Source organism: Stegodyphus dumicola, chromosome 5 (assembly GCF_044657685.1).
Source record: "Stegodyphus dumicola isolate Sdum_Otavi_A_Nest chromosome 5, ASM4465768v1".
NCBI lineage: Eukaryota > Metazoa > Arthropoda > Arachnida > Araneae > Eresidae > Stegodyphus > Stegodyphus dumicola.
The window spans coordinates 73,356,774-73,379,320 of NC_140772.1; the positions used below are offsets into that span (position 1 = coordinate 73,356,774).

The following is a 22,547-nucleotide window of genomic DNA, read 5'->3' on the forward strand; positions in this document are numbered from 1 at the left end:
CTCATGGTTTCTTTTGATGTAAAATCATTATTCACCAATGTCCCAGTGGAGGGTGCATTAAGATATCTAGAAACCAGACTTCGCGAATTTCATTTCTCTTGCATCGAAATTGAGCTAATTTCTCTCACTCAACTCTGTTTGAAACAAACACATTTTGTTTTCCAAAATAAATATTACAAGCAAACTGGGGGATTAGCCATGGGAAGCCCCCTCAGTCCCATCCTGGCTGATATCTACATGCATTATTATGAATCAAAATTGTTTGAAACTTTAAACTTCCCGGCATGGTTCCGCTACGTAGACGATACTTTTACTCTGTTTGAAGGTAATAAAGATGATTTAAATAAAGTTCTTTCAACAATGAATTCTATTGATCCTGCTATTCAGTTCACTTTTGAACTTGAGACTTGCAATTCTCTTCCGTTTCTCGACATTCTGGTCACACGTAACACATCCAACTTCAGTACTACGGTTTACCGTAAACCTTCATCGGTTTGCCTTCCACCACACTTTAAATCATGTCATCCGACTAAACAAAAGTTAGCTTCATTTTATTCCTATGTTTTCTGTGCTCTTCAAGTTTGCTCCTCCAAACTAGCCCTTGATGAAGAACTAAAGTATTTAAAAGCAATAGCTATTGACAGGGGCTTTCCACCCAACATTATTAATCAAGCAGTTAAAAAATTCTCATCTCAACACACTAAAAGTCACTATCTTGTTTTAGGAGATTATAAAAATTCTGTTGTCATTCCCTTCTTTCCATCAATTAGCTATAAAGTTGCACATATTTTGCAGAAATTTAACTTTCGGGTTGTTTATTCTCCCATCAATAAAATTCCGAGTTCCATACTCAAGGACCCCATTCCGGATATGAATTCCTGGGGTATTTATAGGATTCCTTGCCAGTGTGGTTTAATTTACATTGGCCAAACTAAGAGAGCCTTAAAATTTCGCGTCAAGGAACATGAGGCATATGTTAGAAAAAAGGAAACACAGAAGTCTTCTGTTGCTCAACATTGTTGGTCCGAAAACCACACTTTCAGTTTTTCTGCTGCCAAAATTATTCAAAAAACATCTTCCATTGGAGAACTGGATTTTCTAGAGGCATTTCACATTCATAAAAATCTTTCTGTTCTAGTTAACGATCCTAATTCCAATCCAAATTTGCCTTCGGCCTTTAAAGAAATTATGTTTTAGTTCTGGTTTTACCAACAGATGGCGCCACTTGCTTATTCTTGTCCAGGCTTTCTTATCTTATCTAATCATTATTTCCTATCTTGTTCATTTGCGGTTTTGCAGCTGAAGATGGTGGTTCGGTAAAACCATCGAAACTAGTCCTGTGAAAATTTTGTAAATATAGTGCTGATTTTTGTTGTTTGACTTCTGAATTACGCATATTAATTCTTTAAACGTTTTGATGTAGTTCTCAACTTTTGAGTAAATTTTAACAAATATTTACACTTAATTATATGTAACAGTTATAGCAGTTAATCTAAATTATAACTACAGTAAGTTAGCTAATACTTGATTATAAGCAAACATTTTAACAATTAATCTAAATTACAACTAAAAATATGTACTTTTTACATACTCCATATTGAATTGAAAAATTCTGATGACCACCACATGACTTCCTTGCACTGAATATTAAATTATACGCATTTTTTTTTTTTTTTTTTCCATTTATAGTTATTGGACTGAATTAAATCTACTTCGTCGATAGCGCATAAACCACAATAGAATAAATACGCCTTTTAAAATTATGATATTTATTTACCATAGCGATACTCTGGCGCTAGGTTCACTTAACAGAGTTACATTTCGTTCATATTATACATTTCAGAATGCATATAAATTTATATCATTTGAAGAATTATCTAATCGTTGCCATGTTCTATTGAAATACTATAATAAATTTAAAACGATGTATAAAAGAAATTAAGCAAACAACAACAAAAAAAGAAACAGTTTTTCACAGACGATTCAGTATTTCTCATTCAATTAATTCAGTTCTGACTTCGCGAGAAGGCAAAAATACATAAAATCGCAAAATATCTATGTTAAAAATTACGAAGTAAATCTTAAACATTTATTTCCTTGAATAAATTCCAGAATGGATTAAACATGATATAATTCGCAATAATAAAAGAAGGCTTTATCTTTGTTGTTGGGAAGCTTAGTTTCTCTAGATTGGTAACAAATCCGCTATTTTGCAAAGTTTGAAATGTAAACAAATCGCAAAATTAATTAGGCTTAGCTGCACTTGAACAACTTTTAAATTGTTGATAACTCCACAAATATTGCAAGCAGACTTACTAAGGCATAAAATCCTTAACCAGAAGATAAGAACAACATAATTCAATCATTTTTAAAGCACAATTTACAAACATATAAGAGTAAAGAAACTGAGATTACTCAGCCGGTTAACAGAGTGAATATATGTATATATATATATACACACATATATATATATATACGTTTTGTGAGGCCGATTGCAACCAAAATACGAGGTGCACATCTACATGTTATAGCAGTCTTCTATATACAAAATTTCTACGTTTCGAGGCTACTCGTTTTTGAGTTATGCGAGATACTTACGTACGTACAGACGTCACGAAAAATTCTCTTCAGAATTCATTTTAAATCAGTTTTATAATTTTTTCGGTGGAAAAGAGACTTTTATTCTGCCCTTACATACAGATGTCACGCAAAACCATCGTTAAATTGCATTCGATAACGGTCAAAATGGATATTTTCGTTGAAATATGATGCCTGAAATTTTTCGCGATTACAATACTTCCTTTTTACTTCGTACAAGGAAGTAAAAAAAAAGATTAAATTTCTCAAAATCCATCTTAACAACACACATAATTTTTGTTTAAACATTCACAAAAAAAAAAAAAAAAAAGTTAATTTCAAGTATTAAGACAAAATTTTAATCTTATACATGATTAAATACAAAACAACTAAATACATTTATAATTTTAAGAAACTAGTTCTAAAACAGTAAAGATATGACCACATGTTATGTGGTATACGTAGCTAGAAAATGAAATCTTTTGCCTGCCTTTGTTCGCTCTCTTTGCCATGTGGGATTGCACTTCTTTTCTTTTTGTAATTCCCTTGTTGTTTTGACGATTGTTCTTTGACGAACGAGTTCCACCTCCATCATTTCTATCTAAATAAAACATTAAATTTATTTAGCACAAGAATATTCGAAAATAAAACAACGTGAGAACAATTAATACGCAGCAATAAGTTTTAACAATTTGTCTAAATATTTTATCAATCGTAAAATAATATAAAATAAATCGAATTCCTCCATGAAGAAATTCTTTAATTTCTAACTCCTAGAAATTCTCTAATTTCTAAATAATATACTTTTCATTTTAGATTTTCACGATTTTAGTTTAAATGACTTTTGGAGGCAAATAAAAGCTCCAGCGAAAAGAAACATGGTATAAACATGTTTGAAAAGAAACATGTTTGAAATGGCTGCAAACATGAAATGGCTTGAAATGGCTGCAAACATATACTAGCAGCTTCGCTGCCAGCCTTCGTCTGGCTTTTAAATGTACCGGAAAAATGGCTGAAGGAAACACAAAAATTAAATTTAAAAACAGCGTCGTAGAATTTTACTCTGCAGAACAACATCATAAAAAAAAAGTTATTACGTATAACAAAATTACAATGAAATAAGCAATATCCCTTAATATAAATATTAATTATCCTAATAAATAAATTAACCAACTTCTCTTTGCAAAATCTTAAGAACTCAAATGGTATAAAGGAAATTAAGAACTTGGTTTCCTAAAAAAATCACTCAAAACATTTCAATATTTTAGAAACAGTGAAATGAGCAATTAATAACATAAAAGAATACAAAAAACAAAAAATTGTGAAAAGCAAAGTATAATTAATGATATTTTATCTTATATTTTCAAGAGAAAAAAATTACAATGAAATAAGCTGTATCCCTTAATACAAATATTAATTATTTTAATAAAAAATTAACCAACTTTCCATTGAAGAAAAAAATCATACAAAACTTTTTAATATCTTACAAACAGTGAAATAAGCAAAGAATAACATGAAAGCAACTCAAAAAACATAAAATTTCGCGCAGAATTTTACTCTGCAGAACAACTTTATCAAAAACAAAAATCAAAATATATATTTTATATATATATATATATATATATATATATATATATATAAATGACAATGAAATATGCCAACCTCTTAAAAACAGTGACAGAAGAAATACGATGAAAAATTATTGCCAAACGCATATTTCTAAAAGAATGAAATTATTCAAAATGATGCGATTTCATCAAAAATCTATCAACAATAAGACAGGAAAATTGTTGCCAAAATCACATTTTTAAAGACGTGAGAAGTGTACTCGGAAGCTTCATTTAATTTTTTTTTAAATGCAAAATATTATCTTTTTATTTATTTTTTTTTTTTTTTTTTTTTTTTTTTTTTTTTTTTTTTTTAAGCAGTCGAAAGGATAAAAGTTTAACGTATCCAAAAATCAAAGAAAATTAAACTGTACATTTTTAAAAATAAACTTTTTTAGAAAAAATCCCGTTGAAAAGGTGTTAAACTCACTTTGTTAAATAAATTCGTATTTAATCGATTTATTGAAACTCGAAATTTATTTTAAGTTCGTAAAAGAGCTAAGTGCCTACGTTTCATGACGATGTGAAAATGGAGCGTGTAGAGTAAAATCTCGCTTTCCTATAGCCCATTATGTCTCAAAATGACGCGATTTCGTCACAAAACATAAAATAAAAAAAAAAAATTCGAATTCGAATTTCGAAAAAATCGCTTCGAGGTGCACTGGCTCTTGTCTAGATGCACCTATGTACCAAATTTCGTAGCCGTGGGTCTATTAGCTTACGCGCAGCGCGAACGAAAAACACACACACAGAGACACACTCTTTCTTTTATTATATGTAGAGATTGGTATCAATATAACAAAACTGTATTAGAGAACATATCAGCTATGATTTTATTGTATGAAGTAGTTTCTTATATAGCAAGAAATTCGCAAGAAAGAATATTAGTCACATACATTAGCCCTAGTGGACTTACTAGTACATTTCTACGTATTGCATCATTTCAAAATTAATACTTGTCACTTTATTCTTAAGGAACGCTCATGACGCACGTATTTACTTAATGCAGAAACTCTTTCAGAGAATAATAATAAGAAAATCTACGAACTAATAGGTTACTTATCTATTAGGGATCTAGTGTCGAATCAAAAGCTAATCATTCTTTTAATCTAAGTTTCAAAATATAATTTAACTTCCGAAGTATTTGGGAATATTTTAATACAAGTTTTTTTCCCAAACAGCTGAGTTATACAGCTATTAAACTAAAATTTTTTAGTAATCCTTTTTTCCCATGTGTGCATTTCTAGAAGCATAAATAAAGGTAAGGCAGCTATTTCCCAAACTAAAGGTTTTCGAAAATTTTTGAAAGTAGTGATAATTTAACAAGTTCCATCTGGTGACAATTTATGCTTTTCATTTGAATAGTTATTAATATATTTATTTAAAATAATTTTTTAAAAAGTCAGTTTAAGACGGAGTTCTACACCATTAATTTTAACGTTAGAAACAGTAGTGTGACTATTAACGGTAAAATACCGCTTAACTTAGAAATCGTTTAACAAATGTCGGGAGAAAAAAAAAACTACCAATAAGCCCGCAAATTATTTCTCTTTTTTAAATCAATTTTTAAATTATTTTCTTATTATTTAAAAACAATTTACATACTTTATAATGTGAACAAGTGAAAATAAAAACAAGTAACAAGTTTGTTTTAAACGAAAAGCATCTAAAAAAATCCCATTAATTGGTAATGAAACATTCCATGGAAAGAAGGGAAAAAACTCATGCAAAGTGTCATTGTAATACAGATGTGTGTATGTATAATATACACTGTTATATTATATTATATATGTACATATTATATTATATACACTGTATATATGTATATTATATACGTATTCAAGTATAAAAATGATATTCTCTGAAGCTTGTTTATAAAATAGATGATCGAGGGGAGAAGGATGGCTAAAAATGCACTTGTATTTCAAAATTAATAAATTGCACCGCTCCAGAATAAAACAATGTACTCTCTGGATTTTAGGCAGGATTAGGTGGTAACTTGAATGCTTCAAACTAATCTTCTTTCTCTCTAAAAACGTTTTACCTGAATTATCCGTGGATATTGTTAAAGTACGAAATAAAATGCAGCTCATTTTCAAATTAGACGCTCTTATAGATTACTTCGTTCAACCTCACAATTTTTTTCTAGTTCAAATACATCTTTGCCTGCAGCAAGCAACTAAACTCGACTTTCTTTGCAGGAATTCAGTTTCCTGCAAAGAAAGTTTCTTTCCTGCAGTTATTGTGGATATCCTCATTCTTTGGAGAAAGTTACGAATAAGCTTTCTATTGAAATTCCTCAAAAATTGTTTCGACACGTTATAGTCGAGTAGTTTCCTTTTTCACTGAACTGACATCGTCCACGAAGAGACTGCGTTTTTAATGATACAGTTGAATAAATTCTGTACCTACTTTTAAATTCATTGAATAACTTAAATATGAATTTTGCCAAAAGGCATGCGTTAGAATTTCAAGTACCATATTTGAATTCTACATGCACATTTATCATGGTCAACTATTGTTACATCAGTAACTGGTCCAGCTATAAAATACATTTCAAGCGTATATTATATGATATGGCCTTAACACGTAAATATATTTTTATGCAACAACTAATGATTCAATGTTATTTTTTCAGTTAGCTAAATGATAGACACTCTTTACTTCACCACCCGATTATATGGATAAATAAACCTGTGGTATTAGTTCCTTGGAAACTACAGGTCTAAGAATACGAAAGGTTAGGCATTTAATTTTACATATGATTCGCATTCCTTTCTCTTAAACACTTTGCGTATTGACTTACTAGTAGCGAAATGATAGGACCGATGAACAATAGTAATTCGACCATCATGAAATTTCGATAAATGTGCTGGCTGCATGGACGTTTTTGTGATTTTTCTCTGCCTTAGGTTTGCTTTGGAAGAATTCAATAAATGCAAATCCTTTCCGACTTTTTTTTGAGTATTTTAGGTATGCGGCCAAATAAGAAAAATGAAGATTAATATCATTTTTAATTGTGGAATAATTGTGATTAAAACTAGGTAATCAGAACGCTAGTGGAAAAAAAAAAACGCTAGTGTAATAAACTCCTAAAAACGGGGCATATGTCTCGCTGGCTGAATTATGTACTACGTTTGTCTCCAGAATGGTTTTGTTAAGAAACAAAATATGTTCAATCGGGCATGATTGCAACTATCTCGTTATGATGGGCTTTCACTGTTAACATTTACATCAACTATTGAAAATGGTTTTATTAGACGGTATAACATTCTTGAAGGAATTATACATCGCTAAAAAAATGAATTTGATCAAATCAGTAGATCAAAATTCCTATTAAAGAACTGAAACCTTTTGACTTCCCCCGCTTCTTCTGAATTCCTCCTCTAATTGCTTGGCTACTGCTAATATATTGCGGTAATTTATCACCCATTGTCCTAAGAGTCAGCTTCCAAAAACTGTTGGGTGCATATTGAGCCATAATGATATGTCAATAAGAATATGTGTCAAGAATTAGATCTTCAGCAAAAGAAATATATGAATGTACGGCTGCGCCTGTCTACAAGTTTCATCATTACATATAGGCAGTAAATTCCTCCAATCCCATTACAGCTAAACCTCCCAACCGAATTTTTACACACGCGCACACACACACATATTTCCAATATCTTGACTCAAATCCCGCTGACAGTGCCCAGTTTGGATGATAAATAAAGCACAGGAAGTTTACATCGCGTATTCAAAGCAAAGAACATGCAATTCATATTTGCTTTGAATACGCGACGTAAACTTCCTGTGCTTTATTTATCATCCAACTTGAGCACTGTCAGCGAGATTTGAGTCAAGGCATTGCAAAGAGGAGAGGAGATCTGTATGTTCTCAGATGAGAGAAGTTTTATCTTGGTGCCAGTGATGGTCTTATGTTGTTTAGAATGACGCCAAGTAAGCACTTGGAACCAAATTGTCTGTGGCATATACACACTGGACCTAAACAGGAATTATTGTCTGAACAGCAATTTCCTGTGACAGCTGGAGCATTCTCATTGTTATCCTCACTTCACAGTAATTTGTAAGTCATACTGATGAGTATACCGGTTGTGCTGCCATTTTCGAGCAATATCTCAGCATTTTCCAACAGGATAATGCACGTTTCCATATCGTTGCTATTATCCAATGTGCTCCACAACTACAGAGAGTCGACATATTACTCTGGCCTACGAGTTATATTTCTCCTAACGAGACATATAAGACATGATTGGGTAACAAACCCAGCGTCATCCACAACCAGCACGTTTTTGAAGTTACTTTTGAAATTGATAAACCTAATCCTCTAACCAAAGCGAAATGAGAAATAGTTCATTCAACGTGACTCAGACCTTTTAATCCAGCTAGTGAATTTAAATTAACTGTTAGAAATAGTAGAATTCCAATTTCTGCGCAAAATTAATTGATTTTTATTTTTCCAAAATTCTCAACAAAAAATTTGGTTTTTCCCGATTATGACATTTAATACCTGATCTAGACTTTAAACTCAATTATAACAATTATTTTCCCCGATTTTGACATTTCCCAGACTGGCTCCTTTCCTATCCTGCCTATCCTTTCACCTCCTCTTTCCAAAGTCTTGACTCAAATCTCGCTGAGTTTTTCCGTGCAAAATTTGTTGTATATGTCCCCCATAACCCAGAAGATGAGGAGAGGGAAAACTCTACCACCACATTTTCATTCAAAAATGAATGTTTTTATTATTAGGTTCCCCCCTATGTGTATTACTCCTTGCATCTTCTCTTTAGGGAGGATACAAGAAGTGATAGCACACGCCCGCTGTCCCCTTAGGTACACTCCTAACACCCCCTAAAAATTTTTCTTCTTTTTTGTTAGGAGATTTAACTATGGTCATGAGACTGACTTGGGTTTTTCTATTTTCTTTAACAGTCACGATCCTCTGACCGTAGTTTAGCCCAGAAGTGCTACCACACACACATAAACAAAATTTTAAAGCAAAATTTTATTTTATTTCAAATTTAATTATATTTTTTCAAAATTTAAAAAGACTTTAACTTGATTATACAAGTTATTTGTCTTAAATTTCAGTCTTAATTTTGTATAATATTGTATTAAGTAATATGAAAGACTTTTGAAAGAAAACAAAAAATTTTGAAAATTGTACAATGCCGAAAACCAGTCTAAGGAACGGAGGTTTTTCGATATATTGTACTTAAACACCCCCCAACCATCAGCAAGATGGTACGCTGACGTTTTTAGAAGACTTGACAAATTAATCGTCATTCTTGTTTTATTCAGTATTGCATTGTATCATTATGTTTTTACATTGAATTTTCTGTTGTATTAAATATGAATCTATAATAAGAAAAAATTTAACTTATCATAAATTTTGTATTATATTTCCACATCAAAGTTCGCAGATCAATCTATACTATAATGGAAATACTTTCATCAACAAAAGTTGGAAAGACTTTTATTTGAACATTACTTTGTGAAAAAATTTTAGCGTTTACTATTTTCATCAAGAACAAAATTTTCAGTGGACATTTTAACAACTGGAGGACTCTAAAAATGTGCAATTGTTTTAAAAGACTATAGCGTTTAAAATTATTATTGAATTAAAAATTTTACGACTTACAGTGAAATGTCAAATTGAGTCAAAATATCAGTCAAAATTCTACGATTATAATTTTTTTGTTTAAAAGTTAATATTATGTTTTGTATTTTCAAAATTATATTTTTCACATTTAATTGCTCTAATACTTTTTCTTCCACCCTGCTCACCCAACCTTTTTTTTAAAAAAGGGGGGGATATGTATGTAACGTATAACAAAGTACGATGGCTGCTTTAAAAAAAAAAAAAAAAAAAAAAAAAAAAAAAAAATGGCGACCTCAAAATTAACATTCTAAATTTGGTGCTCTTCCCCTTATATTCTTCTGTTCTCCCAGATTCAAGTTCATTCCAAATTACATAGCACTGCTTGAAAAAGGTAACTAAGACTAATATTAACCATTCATAGCTTAGAATACTTTCTGCACCAGCGAAGTATAAAAATCTGAGTCTCGACCACTACGTTTCCTTTTTCCTTCCTGACTTCTGCCATACAAACAACACTGCGCTGTTCCCTGCCTGAAATGACGTCGCATCTTTTTACCTGTGCATATAAGAAATTATCGTAATTGCATATATATATATAAGTATAATGTAGATATATTATATAGTATATATATTGTTGTGATAAAAGTTTTTCGCCAAAAAGCGCTTTTAATAAAGTTACAAAATAAAACATGTGAGCAGCATGTTTAGTGCGGGTAGTAATAACCACCCAAATCTATGATTTTCTGTCAACGTTTTGGGGTAGTTTTTCTTCGTCGAACAAACTTGGTGGTCGCGAGTCCAAAAACAGATCAACCTCACTTCAGACTTCCTGTGCAGAAGGAAGATAGCACTAGCAAGATGTAGCTGCAGGTGTGAAAAAAGATAGAATTCCGAAGGAGCGATATTGGGGCTATAATGTGTGTGTGGCAAAAGATCCCATTCGATCACGTACAGAGTCCAGCCGGTGAATTCAGACACATGTGGTGTTGCATTATCTCGATGGAACATTAATTTTTTTAACGGAATTCGGTTCGACGTTTTTCCTTGACAGCAGCTTCAAGACAGAGTAGCATTTCGCTGTATACCTTACTGTCGAGGGTTTTACCTTTTACCAGATACCACGGCAATCCTACCAGATACAAGGCATGATGTTTTTGTTAATCAAACTGTGCCTTGTGACGTTGCGGACAGGCTCACCGGACGTAGACCTTTTCGCCTTGTGTTGTTGAAGTAAATCCACTTTTCATTAGAAGTGACGATCCGGTCTAGAATTTTGACTTTGCGTTGATATTCGAGCAGATTAGTGCAGGCTCGGACACGTCTGTCCTTATCTGCTTGAGTCAGATCATGCGGCATCCAGCAATTTTATTTGTATTTTAAGTTTATGCGATGCATAGAGCGACTAATGGACATGGCACTAACGTCTAACTTCTTAGAAAGCTCTGGAGTGGTTGCATACTGATCTTCTTCGACAAGTTCTCTCAGATGGGCCTCATCAAAATAAGTAGGCCGTCCAGAGCGCTCTGCTTCTTGACTGTCATAATCCTTGTTTTTGAACTTTCGGTACCAAACATTCAGTGTCATATGATACAACATTAGTACCTGACATTCTGTAGCTGACGTTTTCCAACAGAACAGGAAGTATAATCTGGTAGCGTAATAGTTCTATTTCAGACACCTTGTACTTGATGATAACGATGTGTTTTTTGCAAATTTCACAACAGAGTGTTTTAAAGCAAGTCTGTTTCTTTCAAATACCAAAAATCGTTTGACAAAATATGATTAAACATGCGCGAACTGTTTGCGCAGATGATATTTGCGGTGGTGGAAAACTTTCGTTTAAACCCCATATAATGCATACATGAATAAATAGAAAACAAAATTTAAAAAAAAATAAATAAATAAATAATAAAAAAAAATAAAAAATAAAATAAAAAAATAAATAAATAAATAAATAAAAAAAATAAAAGTTTTCAGATTTCATATTACGCTCAAAGGGGCTTTATTTTTAACGTTTTGTGTGTTTGCCTTTATTTAGTATTAAATATTATATTCTTTGCACTTAAACCATAAAATTCATTTCAACAGCAATATCGCAAAATAATTTTAAAATGAGCCTATCTTTAGAATTTCCGATACACAGTCTCGCGCACTGGAGATAATTTTTTTTCCGTACAGTGTTGCCATTGCTCGCTTTGAAATCGTTGAGTTTGTTAATAAAAAATTCGTTAAAGTGTTATAAAATATGAAATCCATAATAAAACATATTTCAAATTCAAAATTAAAGCTTCCAGATGTCCACATTATTCAAAATTTGAATGGCTCTAGGTATCATTTTTTATCACAATGCGAGAAACATACATACATTTATGCAGATTCTTCACTATTTAATTTCTTTAAATATAACACAAGGAGATAATATTTGGTGCAAGAATTTGAAAAGTGAACCCAATTTATAGTGAATCAAGGCTAAATGCCAAAATGAAATTAATAGCCTTTCTGAGCTAATAAAAATTATGTTTAAAATTCATTCCATATTCAATTCGAAATAAACCCCACGAAAAAGAAAAAAACGAGGAGCACAGTGGCAAAATTGCAAGAAATGGGAGGGGTGGAACATGCCAAAACTAAAACTAAAAATTGAAGTTGGATCTTTCGCTGCATCGTTATCAGAGGGCTGGTGCAACGAAAGAAGTAAATAAATAATGCAGCCTGTTTCTGAACCGATAAAGACACGAATTAGAGTTTAAACTTTAAAAATAAGCTTAGGAAAATAACCAAAGCAATCTGTGTCTTTATCAGTTCAGCCCCTACAGACGGAAGTGCTAAAAATGCAAAATTATATCATCAGTCATGAATTTTAAACATATTTTTATTTTATCTTGCAATATCAATATATATATATATATATATGTTACTGTGAAAGACCGAAATTGGAGAATGTCAACACATACCAAATACGTCGGTGAAAGACCGAATATTTGGTAATATTCTGGTACATTCCGGACCATCACCAGTGTATGTCGACAATCACAGATATACTTTACACGTGGAGGTCGAAAAGAGAAGTCGAGTTCAACACAGGGGCGGCTGTCTGTCGCCAAATCATTTGCTCTGCTGCGAGTAAGTTATGTAGCATGTATTTGCTATACTCTGGAACATTGTTTGTCAGTCTTATGCTAGGTTTGATGATACGCGCAGCGTTTTCTTAATTTTTTTTTAATCCAATACCCTAATTTATGTTGTAAGGATACTGCAGTGAATCGTGAACTTTTCCTTGAAAAGTTAAATGCATTAATTGCGAGTAAACGAGAAGACAAGTGTCTTTATTTTTCAAACACAGCTTTCAAAACATCTCTCCAAACCGGAATTCATTACTCCTTATGAAGCTATGTTTCGCATTAAACCAAGAAGAGGGATAGCATCGTCTTTTTTGCCTGGCGAACAAATCGCAAATATTGAAACAGAAAAACAACTCTTAAGAAATTGCTAATAGTTTTGAAACCGAAGAACAGCTTAAAGAAACTGTTAATACTTTTGAAGAAAATCTGAGCAGTGGCCATACCGAAAACCATATTTCAAAGGAAAATATTGAGGAGGACCTGACACCTACCACGTCTTCGTATCAAGCCTGGACTAAATAACACGAGTTAATTTCTATAAAAAGATCTGCCGCGAAAGAGAATCTTTTACTGCAAGCAACGAAATTGTTACAAACCTCAAAAAATTTTTTCTCCTCAAATTGGTGATACCGTACGATTACAAGTTCCTGATGTCGACCGTGGTCGTACAGATAACCAAAATGTGTTAGCGGTTGTTGTTGGAATAGAAGACTCGGACTTCTATAAACGTGCAAACGAAAATGGTACCCTCAGTCAGCTTTACACGTAATCAGTTCGTAATTTGTAAAGAAAAGTTGCTTTCCATAGATGAGAATTATTTTCAAGAAATATCACTGAGAGAAGCAGCTGCAACTAATGCGAGAAGCGGTAGGCAAGGCTATACACGTTGTCATTGCAAAAGGAAGTGTTCCACAAATAAATGCAGTTGTAAAAGCAAGGGACTCTTGCGCAATTCAAAATGTCATAAAAGTTTATGTTGTTGCAATAAATAAGATTTCAATCACATAATTTATTTTTTTTTTGTATTATTATCTTTTCTCATTTAGAATGTAGTGTTTAAGTTCAAAAGTTTATTTACATGTGCTGTTACTTACGCTTTTTCATATTTTGACATATACGGTATAAATGCAAAAGTAAAAAAAAAAAAAAAAAAAAAAAAAAAAAAAAGAAATGTTTCAGATTTTAAATTACGTCCAAAAGGGGCGTTTTTTAACATTTTGTGTGTTACCTTTCTTTACTAAATATCATGTTCCTCGCACTTAAACGATAAGATCCAGTGCAACAGCAATATCGCAAAATAGTTTTAAAACGAGCATATCTTTAGAATTTCCGATACAGAGACTCACGCGCTGGAGATAAAAATGTTTTTTCTGCACAACGTTGCCATTGCTCGCTTTGAAATCCTTGAGTTTGTTAATCAAAAATTCGTCAAAGTTTTAAAAAATAGGAAATCGATCATAAAACAAATTTCAAATTTCAAATTTGGTCTTCCACATGCTCATATTCGTTGGAGGATTACGTTATTCAAAATTCGATGACTCTATGCACCGTTGTTTTATCACAATACGAGAAATATACATACATTTATGCAGATTTTTCATTATTTAATTTCTTCAAATATAATGCAGGACTCTAACATTTTGTGGCAACAGTTTGAAAAGTGAACCGACATTTATGAGTCCGAAGCAAAATGCCAAAACGAAACTAATAGTCCTTCGGGATTCAAATCCCTTTGGACTAAAAAAAAAAAAAAAATTCTTTATTGACTAAATTTAAAATTAACGCTTAACATTTATCCAAGCACGACTGCTGTCATTATTAAGAAGACAAGTAATATCGAGTAGCCCTTCTCGCGTTAGAATCAAAAGCTACATGTCATGCAGTGAAAACGCCTCTATAGAGTTACAAACAACTCTTCTCACCAGGTATTTATTACTCCTCTCAGCAAGACAGGCGAAAACGTCACGTCACCCTTGAAGTTTTATGGCGCATGAAATACGGAAAACAAAATGCAAATCTCCGACGTATTCAACATTCACCATTAGTGCATGGTGAATGTCGACCTTTGCCGGTTAAGTCAGAAATAAGGATATTTGGCAAATATTTTGGACATGCACCAAGCGACTATGGGAATGTTGACATTCACCGGTAAATGTCCACATTCTCCAAATCTCGGTCTTTCACAGTAACATATATACGCAGAGAGAGAGAACGCACGTTTTCTTAAAAGATATGAAACGTGAGGTAATAAAAATAAAATACAGTTTTCAATCATTTATCATCAACTTTGCGCTATCAACGAGCTGTGTAAACTAGTAATAAACCAAAGACTTATCAGAGAAATTAGCAAATTACAAAATCAGAAATTTGGATTAATTCTCGCATTTGTAGGCAGAATGTTAAAGCCAGTAACATTATCGAGTAAAAAGATGGAACAAAACAAAGATTATTGGAATGACATTTTGAATAATATAACCACACACAAAGAGTGAAAGCAGTTTACTAAATAAATAAGATAGTGTGAGAAAAGTGATGTAACTACAAGCAAAACTTTGTTCCAATTTTGATTTACGCAAACAAAATTAAAGCCGAAATATTCGAATACTCGAAACTTACAAATTTTGAAAAAATTCGAAATATCAGATTTCTGTGCAATTTTCATAATTCGAAACTTAATTTAATTATTCAAAATGAAAAAACTTTTAACTATCTTATCTAATTTTATTGATATCCAATAGATGTCCGCTTTAAAAAAGAAAGCGAGTGCTGCAGCTTCAATGGATCTGGATCATGAATGAACGCCCTCGGTGCTCTATTCTTAATTTTCAGAACAGAATTTAGCATTTCACGTTTAGGGATTATGTGTGCTAACTCTTAAAATAATAATCACCTTTCTGCAGATATATGATTTCGAAAAAAAAAAATATAAAAAATTTGAACTGTTAATTTTCGGGAGGGAGCCAAATTATATTTAGAAAATGAACCTCGAAGTTAATTTTTTGATTGCATATTTCATTTACAGTTCTTTTAAATAAAGTGCATTTTTAAAACTGAATTTATAAATTCTGTTTTCCTTTAAGCGGAGATGACTTCAAATTGTGCTTTAATAAAAGCCGGTAATATCAACTTTTTTCCTTTTCTTTTCTCGTTATTATTTTTTCTGATTATTATGCCCTATTATGCGCTTTGTGCGATTCGAATTCCAGAAAATTCAGGATGCATCCCAGTTCTAAACATAATCAAAGCATAAGAGCAATGCTTTTTGATGACGGCCAGAATCCAAAGGAAAGTTATAAAAATAAAATTTTGTGATGGGGAATAATAAAACGAAAAAAAAGGCAGACTATAGAGAGAAGCAACTGACATTTTCATACCACTTCCGGGTAGCGTTTCATAAATTCCATTATGTTCCAATAAGATGATTTACTTTCGTTACATTCACCTCAATTCTTTTGTGTTTCAGTTTTCAGAAACAGCTTGCACCGCCGTTGCTCTGAACTGAGGGATTTAAATGTGATGCGTAACACATCAGCAGTTCTTCAACATCGCAATTACACATTAAAAAAACCTTTTCGACTGTTGCTAAACATAACTACCTGTTAATATGTGCTTCTAACTAGTGTGGATTCATAAAAACAATAGATGATATATATTTGTGAGTGCTGACTTATGAAAAGAATTTTTTAAAATTATTTTCTGAGAAATTGTTCCTACGCCGTCTTATATCAATTTCACACAGAAAAAGGTATTTAGAATAGCTGTAAATGATAACAAAATATTTACTAATTATAATAAAAAATAATTTTGCTACCAGTCATTTTCAATTTATCTTCTGATAACATATTTTACACTTTTTTTAAATGATTCCTTCCTTATCAGATAACTTTGACACTGCTTTTCCATAATTAATCAACCAACGAACTAGTCTGATTTTAAAGAGGTAGAAAGCAGAGTACCCCAGATAGAATAAGACAGGAAGAGAATCAGTTATCATTATAATACACACAATACAATAAATCAGGACAATTTCTTTTTCAAGGACAAGATGTAATTCTGTAGAAGGAATCCGTTTCACCCACAAAATTAAAAAAAAAAATACGGAAACATAATTTTAGCTTATTTATTACATGATTAAATCTTAAATTTATTCATTCACACATGCACAAGACAGGAAATATCAAGTTACTTAAATTTCTGAAATTAATATCTATTTAGCGTCTCTCTAATCAACATTCTTGCCAAGACGCTGGAGAAGCCAAGTCCTCAAAATTTTTCCATGCAATTAAAAGAAATTATACTTTTCCTTACGCGATTTCAGCTTACACATAACTTCGTGAAAGCTTTTTAAATTTCAGAAAGTAAGGGAAACTCACATTAGACAGACAGACACCTCAATATTTAATAAAGTAGACTTATTTTCTTTGAATTAAACTAACCAGTCACCAGATGGCGAAACTTGCCCGCATGAAAGAAAAAAAAAAGTTTTCTTTCACTAGCTTTCGACGTTTGCGTTCACACGAAACAGAAATGGGGGGAGGGGGAATCAAACATACAAAATCGCCGCACAAGGAAGAATCTGAGACGGCATGCAGGTCAGTCGGGTCAAATTATGATTGCGCGTCATGTTCCGGTTATTTCCTTCTTTTTTTTTTTTTTTAAGTAAATATACGAGACATAGTCTAACGAATAGTTCACAATACGTTCTTAGATATTTGTTTATGAATAAAACTTTCCTATATTCAAGAGCCAGCTGATAAACCTGTAACAGGAAAATGAAATTAAAAGATGCTGAAAAACTCCCATTTCTGAGGATTCAAAATTTAAATGAAAACAGCAAGCTCAGAAAAATTACCCAAAACTAACGATAAAAATACTGGAAAAAAAATAATAATGATAAAAAAATATCAGTAGGCAACTTTCTTATTCAGGTAAGCGGCGATAATACGCTAATTTATAATAAAATTTGAAGTTTAATTTGCAATGCTTTGTTTTGAAAAAGCATTCATTAACTGCCAAAAAATGCCCAAATTTTACTAAGATGGTTGTGTTCGAGATTTGCAAGAACTAACCGTTCTCCTTTCTCCTAATAAACTTAAAATAAAATAACTTTACATATAAAATTCTACAACGTCATATTTACTTTCAAAATCCATAGAACTGCAACAAACTACAACAAAGATCAGATGGTTGCTATTCTTGCAGTGACAAACTATGAAAAGAAAAATAACAACTGAGGCTGGGTTCTAATAATACTCCCACCTTTTGATTGATGACATATACCTAATCAATCAAAACAAAATATTATAAAAAATACTGGCCACACAAATATTAAGGCTAAATAATAAACAAAAGAAAAAATGGTACTTTTCCGTTTTGCCGGCACAAGCGATAAAGTCGCCAATAATGGTAGATCTGATGCCAAACGGAATACCCTCGCTGGTAACCTTTTACGTCTCATTTTCGAAACAAGTAGCAGCCATTTCTTATCAGATTGATTGTTTCTTTCAATACTGGTATACAATTACATAGAATTTTAACTAGGTAGTTCAGTTTTATGCCTTAAGGTCATTCGCGGTAATTAAATCAATTAGGATGCGATCACAACACTCACTCATCAATCCTATTGAGAATGCACTAGCGAAGTAAAGCACTGCGGTTTTACATAATTTCTGAGTAAGCTATTCATACGAATTGAAATAATTCTTGCATTTAAACTTGCATTCCAAATTAAAATTTAACTTGAAATTAATGTAGATAATTACTGAGAGAACTAGACTTTTGTAGTGTAGTTTGCATGAGATGAGATCACTTGGGGTCACGTGATATGAACCGGCGGATCGGGATGTTGAACCGTCAAAACATAGTAAATTATTAAATTAATGTCTTTTTACAAATTTTTTGTATTCATTTATTGGTTTTTACAAAATTTTAAACGATATTAAAATATTTATGCCTTTAAAATAAAAAATTCTTAGAACTAACATTTGTTAACTTTTTTTTTTTTTTTTTTTTGTGTGTGTGTGTGTGTGTGTGTGTGTGTGTGTGTGTGTGTATTGTATGTTGTCGCCAATAAAGTCTGTTGGCGAGATTTGCGCCGGCGAAACGGAAAAGTACCGAAAAAATTAAGTTCTTAAATTTCTACTCTAAAATAACTCAAGTAGTGTTCAGGTTAGAAATCTAGATGGAATTTTGATTTGTCGTCCACTTCTAGTCACGACAGTCTTAATGTCCTTTGATAAATCTGCAGCTGAATTATTCTTTGGTAATTTTGAGACTAAACTGTCTTCACCCTGCGTCTCAGTTTCATTTGCCTCATCTGACTCCAAAGATGAAGGTATTTCGAGAGGGAATATTCTCTGGATTGGTCGAGCTAATTCTCCAGACATGGTTTTAACACGAACTACTCGAATGTTGCCGTCTTTTCCGGGATATAGTTCAATTACTTTTGCTAGAGGCCACAACACCTTGCGTTTGTCATCACATTCGATAAGAACTATATCCCCGATTTTTATCTGTTGAGAAATCGGCACTGTAGACGGACGTTGCACTAGCAGGCCGAGATATTCATTTCTAAATCTTTTTCTCAAGAGCTCTCGTAAATTCTGAAAATGTCTCAGTCTCTTGTTGAAATCAACTTTACCAAGATGATCCAAGTCAGGAACTCCAAAGGTGTCAAAGGGATGAGATAATCAGAGTCCTCTGACACATAAGTGAGTGGTCTGGCATTCACAGTTGCTTCGCAGTCGCACAGCACACTCATCAATTCTTCATAATTCAGACATGACTGGCCTAGGACTCGACGCAAAAGCTTCTTAATCATTTGAACAAGTCGTTCCCAAAAGCCACCCCACCATGGTGCTGCGAGTGGACTGAACTTCCAATCGATCTTGTTTGTGGCGGCTTCTATCTCAATGGTATTCCAATTAATCGATCTCAAGAGATTATTGGATCCGACAAAATTGCTTCCCTTATCGCTATAAGTTATCGATGGCCTCCCTCTACGAGCGATAAATCTTCTAAGATCAAGTACAAATCCTTGAGTTGAAAGGAACAAAATCAGTTCCAAATGAACCGCCCTGAAAACAGCACATATGAAAAGTAAAATCCAAGCTTTTCTTTTATCCTTCAAAATTAATGGGCCAGCTAAATCAACGCCGACAATCTCGAAAACACGAGCCTCTCTGTTTTCTGGTAGAGTAGCAGGCACAGTCTGTAGTCGCTTACCTCCATGTATCCTGCACCTGACACATGCATATAAAGCTTTTCGAATCGTAGCTCTACTTTTCAGGATCCAAAATGTCTCTCTAAGTGTTGACATCAGTACGTGAATTCCTGCATGAGACATAGAGAGATGTTTATCAATTATCAATTTCTCCACAATCTTATGATTCTTCGGAAGTAACATCGGATAAATAAAATTTTCATGGTCTTTCCTTTCAGTCAACCTAGATCTGACACGTAAAATGCCTTCGTCATCTTTGAACACACTTATTGACTTCAGCTTCTTAATATCAACAGATGAAAAAGAATCATGTTGAATAATCTTCACGATAGATTTCTCAGCCCTTATCAAAGCATAAACTTTTAACTCTCCTGATTCTCTTTCTTCTTTTCTCTTTCGGGTATTTCCTATGAATCTGTGTATCCACCCAATCATTCTAAGTATTTTCTTAGACTTTGAAAAATAGCCAAAGGATTGTGAAGACATGTCGCTAACATTGCTTAACGAAACTATAACTGCTTTACATTTTTCAGTATTAACCTCTTCTTTATTATCGATTGGGATAGAACGAGGCCATTCTTCTTCCGGCAGTGCCAACTAAGGTGGGCCCTCCCACCATCTTGATTCAATGAGTTTCTTCAGAGAACATCTTTTTGATGGCATATCGGCTGGGTTTTCCGCACCTGGTACATGATGCCAATTTTCACGATCCGATAGGATTCTAATTTCTGAAACTCTGTTATTCACAAAAGTGTTCCAAACTTCTACGTTCTTTATCCAGAACAGTACTGTTGACGAATCGGTCCAGTAATATTCCTTTGAAATTTCGACCTTAAGGTTCTTCTTGACAAATGATGCTAATCGCACCCCAATAAGACAAGCAAGCAAATCAAGTCGTGGTATACTTATTTTTTTCAAGGGAGCCACTCGTGCTTTGACTTGCACTAGGGTCACTTTGACTTCTTTATTTTGACTTCTCAAATATACTGCAATCGCATAAGATCCCTGTGAAGCATCGGCAAACGTATGCAAACTAAAAGATTGTCCTTCTGTCAATGAAAGTAGTCTGGGAATCTTCACAGAGGATAACAAGGGCAATTCTTTGACCCACTTCAAGAATTTTCTTTTAATATCTTCAGGTAGCTCTGCATCCCAGCTCAATTTAGTTTCCCAGCTCTTTTGCAAGTATAACTTTGGAAAAAGTATAAAAGGGCAGGTGAAACCTATTGGGTCAAAAACTCTCTGTACAATTGATAGTACGTTTCGTCTTGTCACTGAGAGATCAGTGAAGTTGATATTAGGGATGTCACAAAACAAAGAATCTTCATATTTATCCCACAGAAGACAAGTACTTTCAATGGTTCGCTCATTGTAGATTTTCCACTGTTCAGTTCTGTTTGCTCCCACCCTCTTAAGTCAAAGTTGGCACTTGCCATTAACTGAGTTGATTTTGCAATAAAGTATTCTGCTTCTTGATTCGAATTCACTGAAGTGACACAGTTGTCAACATAGAAGGAATTTTTCAATTTTGTAGCCACTTCCTTCAAAGAAGGTTCACATTGGTCTAAATGAGAGTTGATCACTGCTCCTAAAAGAAACGGACTGCATTTTAGTCCGAAGACTACTCTGCAATGGCGAAACTTTCTTATTTCCTTTTGTTCCGATTTTTTCCACCATAGGAATCTTAGGAAATCACGATCAGAACTTTGAACAGATATTTGAAGAAAAGCTCTTTTAATATCTGAGATAATCCCTATTTTTCCTTGCCTAAATTCAAGAAGCAGTCTAGGTATTAATTCAATTAAATTTCGACCTTTTGCTACACAGTAATTAAGTGACAGGAAATCCTTTTCCTTGCACGAAGCGTCAAATACAGGCCTTACTGCTGTTGTACAGTTATCTTTGAAGATCGGTCTGTGGGGAAGATAATGATTGTTAACTCGTTCCTCTTCTTCTGTTACTTCTTCTATTACTCCAGATTCGAGCCATTCTTCGAACACTGCATTGTATGTTTCAAATTTATCTTTCAACATGAGCTTCTTTGTTGTGGAAATCAATCGCTTTTCAGCAACTTCTCTGTTACTTGGTAAAGCTTCTTTATCATTGATCCAAGCTAAACTGACTTCATAGCGACCATCCACCCTCTTCAGAGTCTTGTGAAAGTGATCCCACACTGCTTCTTCTAACTCTGAGTCAGTTTTACTTTCTTTGGCATCTGTAATTCCCAGTGCTTCTAGCTTCCACAAGTTTTCTATGTCACTGCTGTGAGTCAACATCGACGTTATGGTTGAAGACATGGACAAGGAGTTTTTTTCTGAAACGTTATCTTTTATCTTTCCCATGATTGTCCATACAAGTAGTGATTCCACAGCAGTCAGCCCATTTTCTAATTTCTGAATTCTTCCGGTTAACGG

The 22,547-nt window shown here is 33.0% G+C and overlaps 1 protein-coding gene across 6 annotated transcripts in view; it reads right to left on the reverse strand.

The window, feature by feature from the left end:
- LOC118188568 (RIMS-binding protein 2-like) overlaps positions 1-22,547 on the reverse strand; it is a 481,985-nt gene that overhangs the window by 388,944 nt on the left and 70,494 nt on the right. For 5 of the 6 annotated variants that reach the window (XM_085816768.1, XM_085816770.1, XM_085816769.1 and 2 more), the window contains exon 2: positions 3,068-3,178. In XM_085816768.1, the coding sequence (XP_085672894.1) occupies positions 3,068-3,172 (105 nt within the window). In that variant the 5' untranslated portion in view covers positions 3,173-3,178. The remainder of the gene's footprint in view (positions 1-3,067; positions 3,179-22,547) is intronic. The other variant, XM_085816767.1, reaches the window with a different exon arrangement.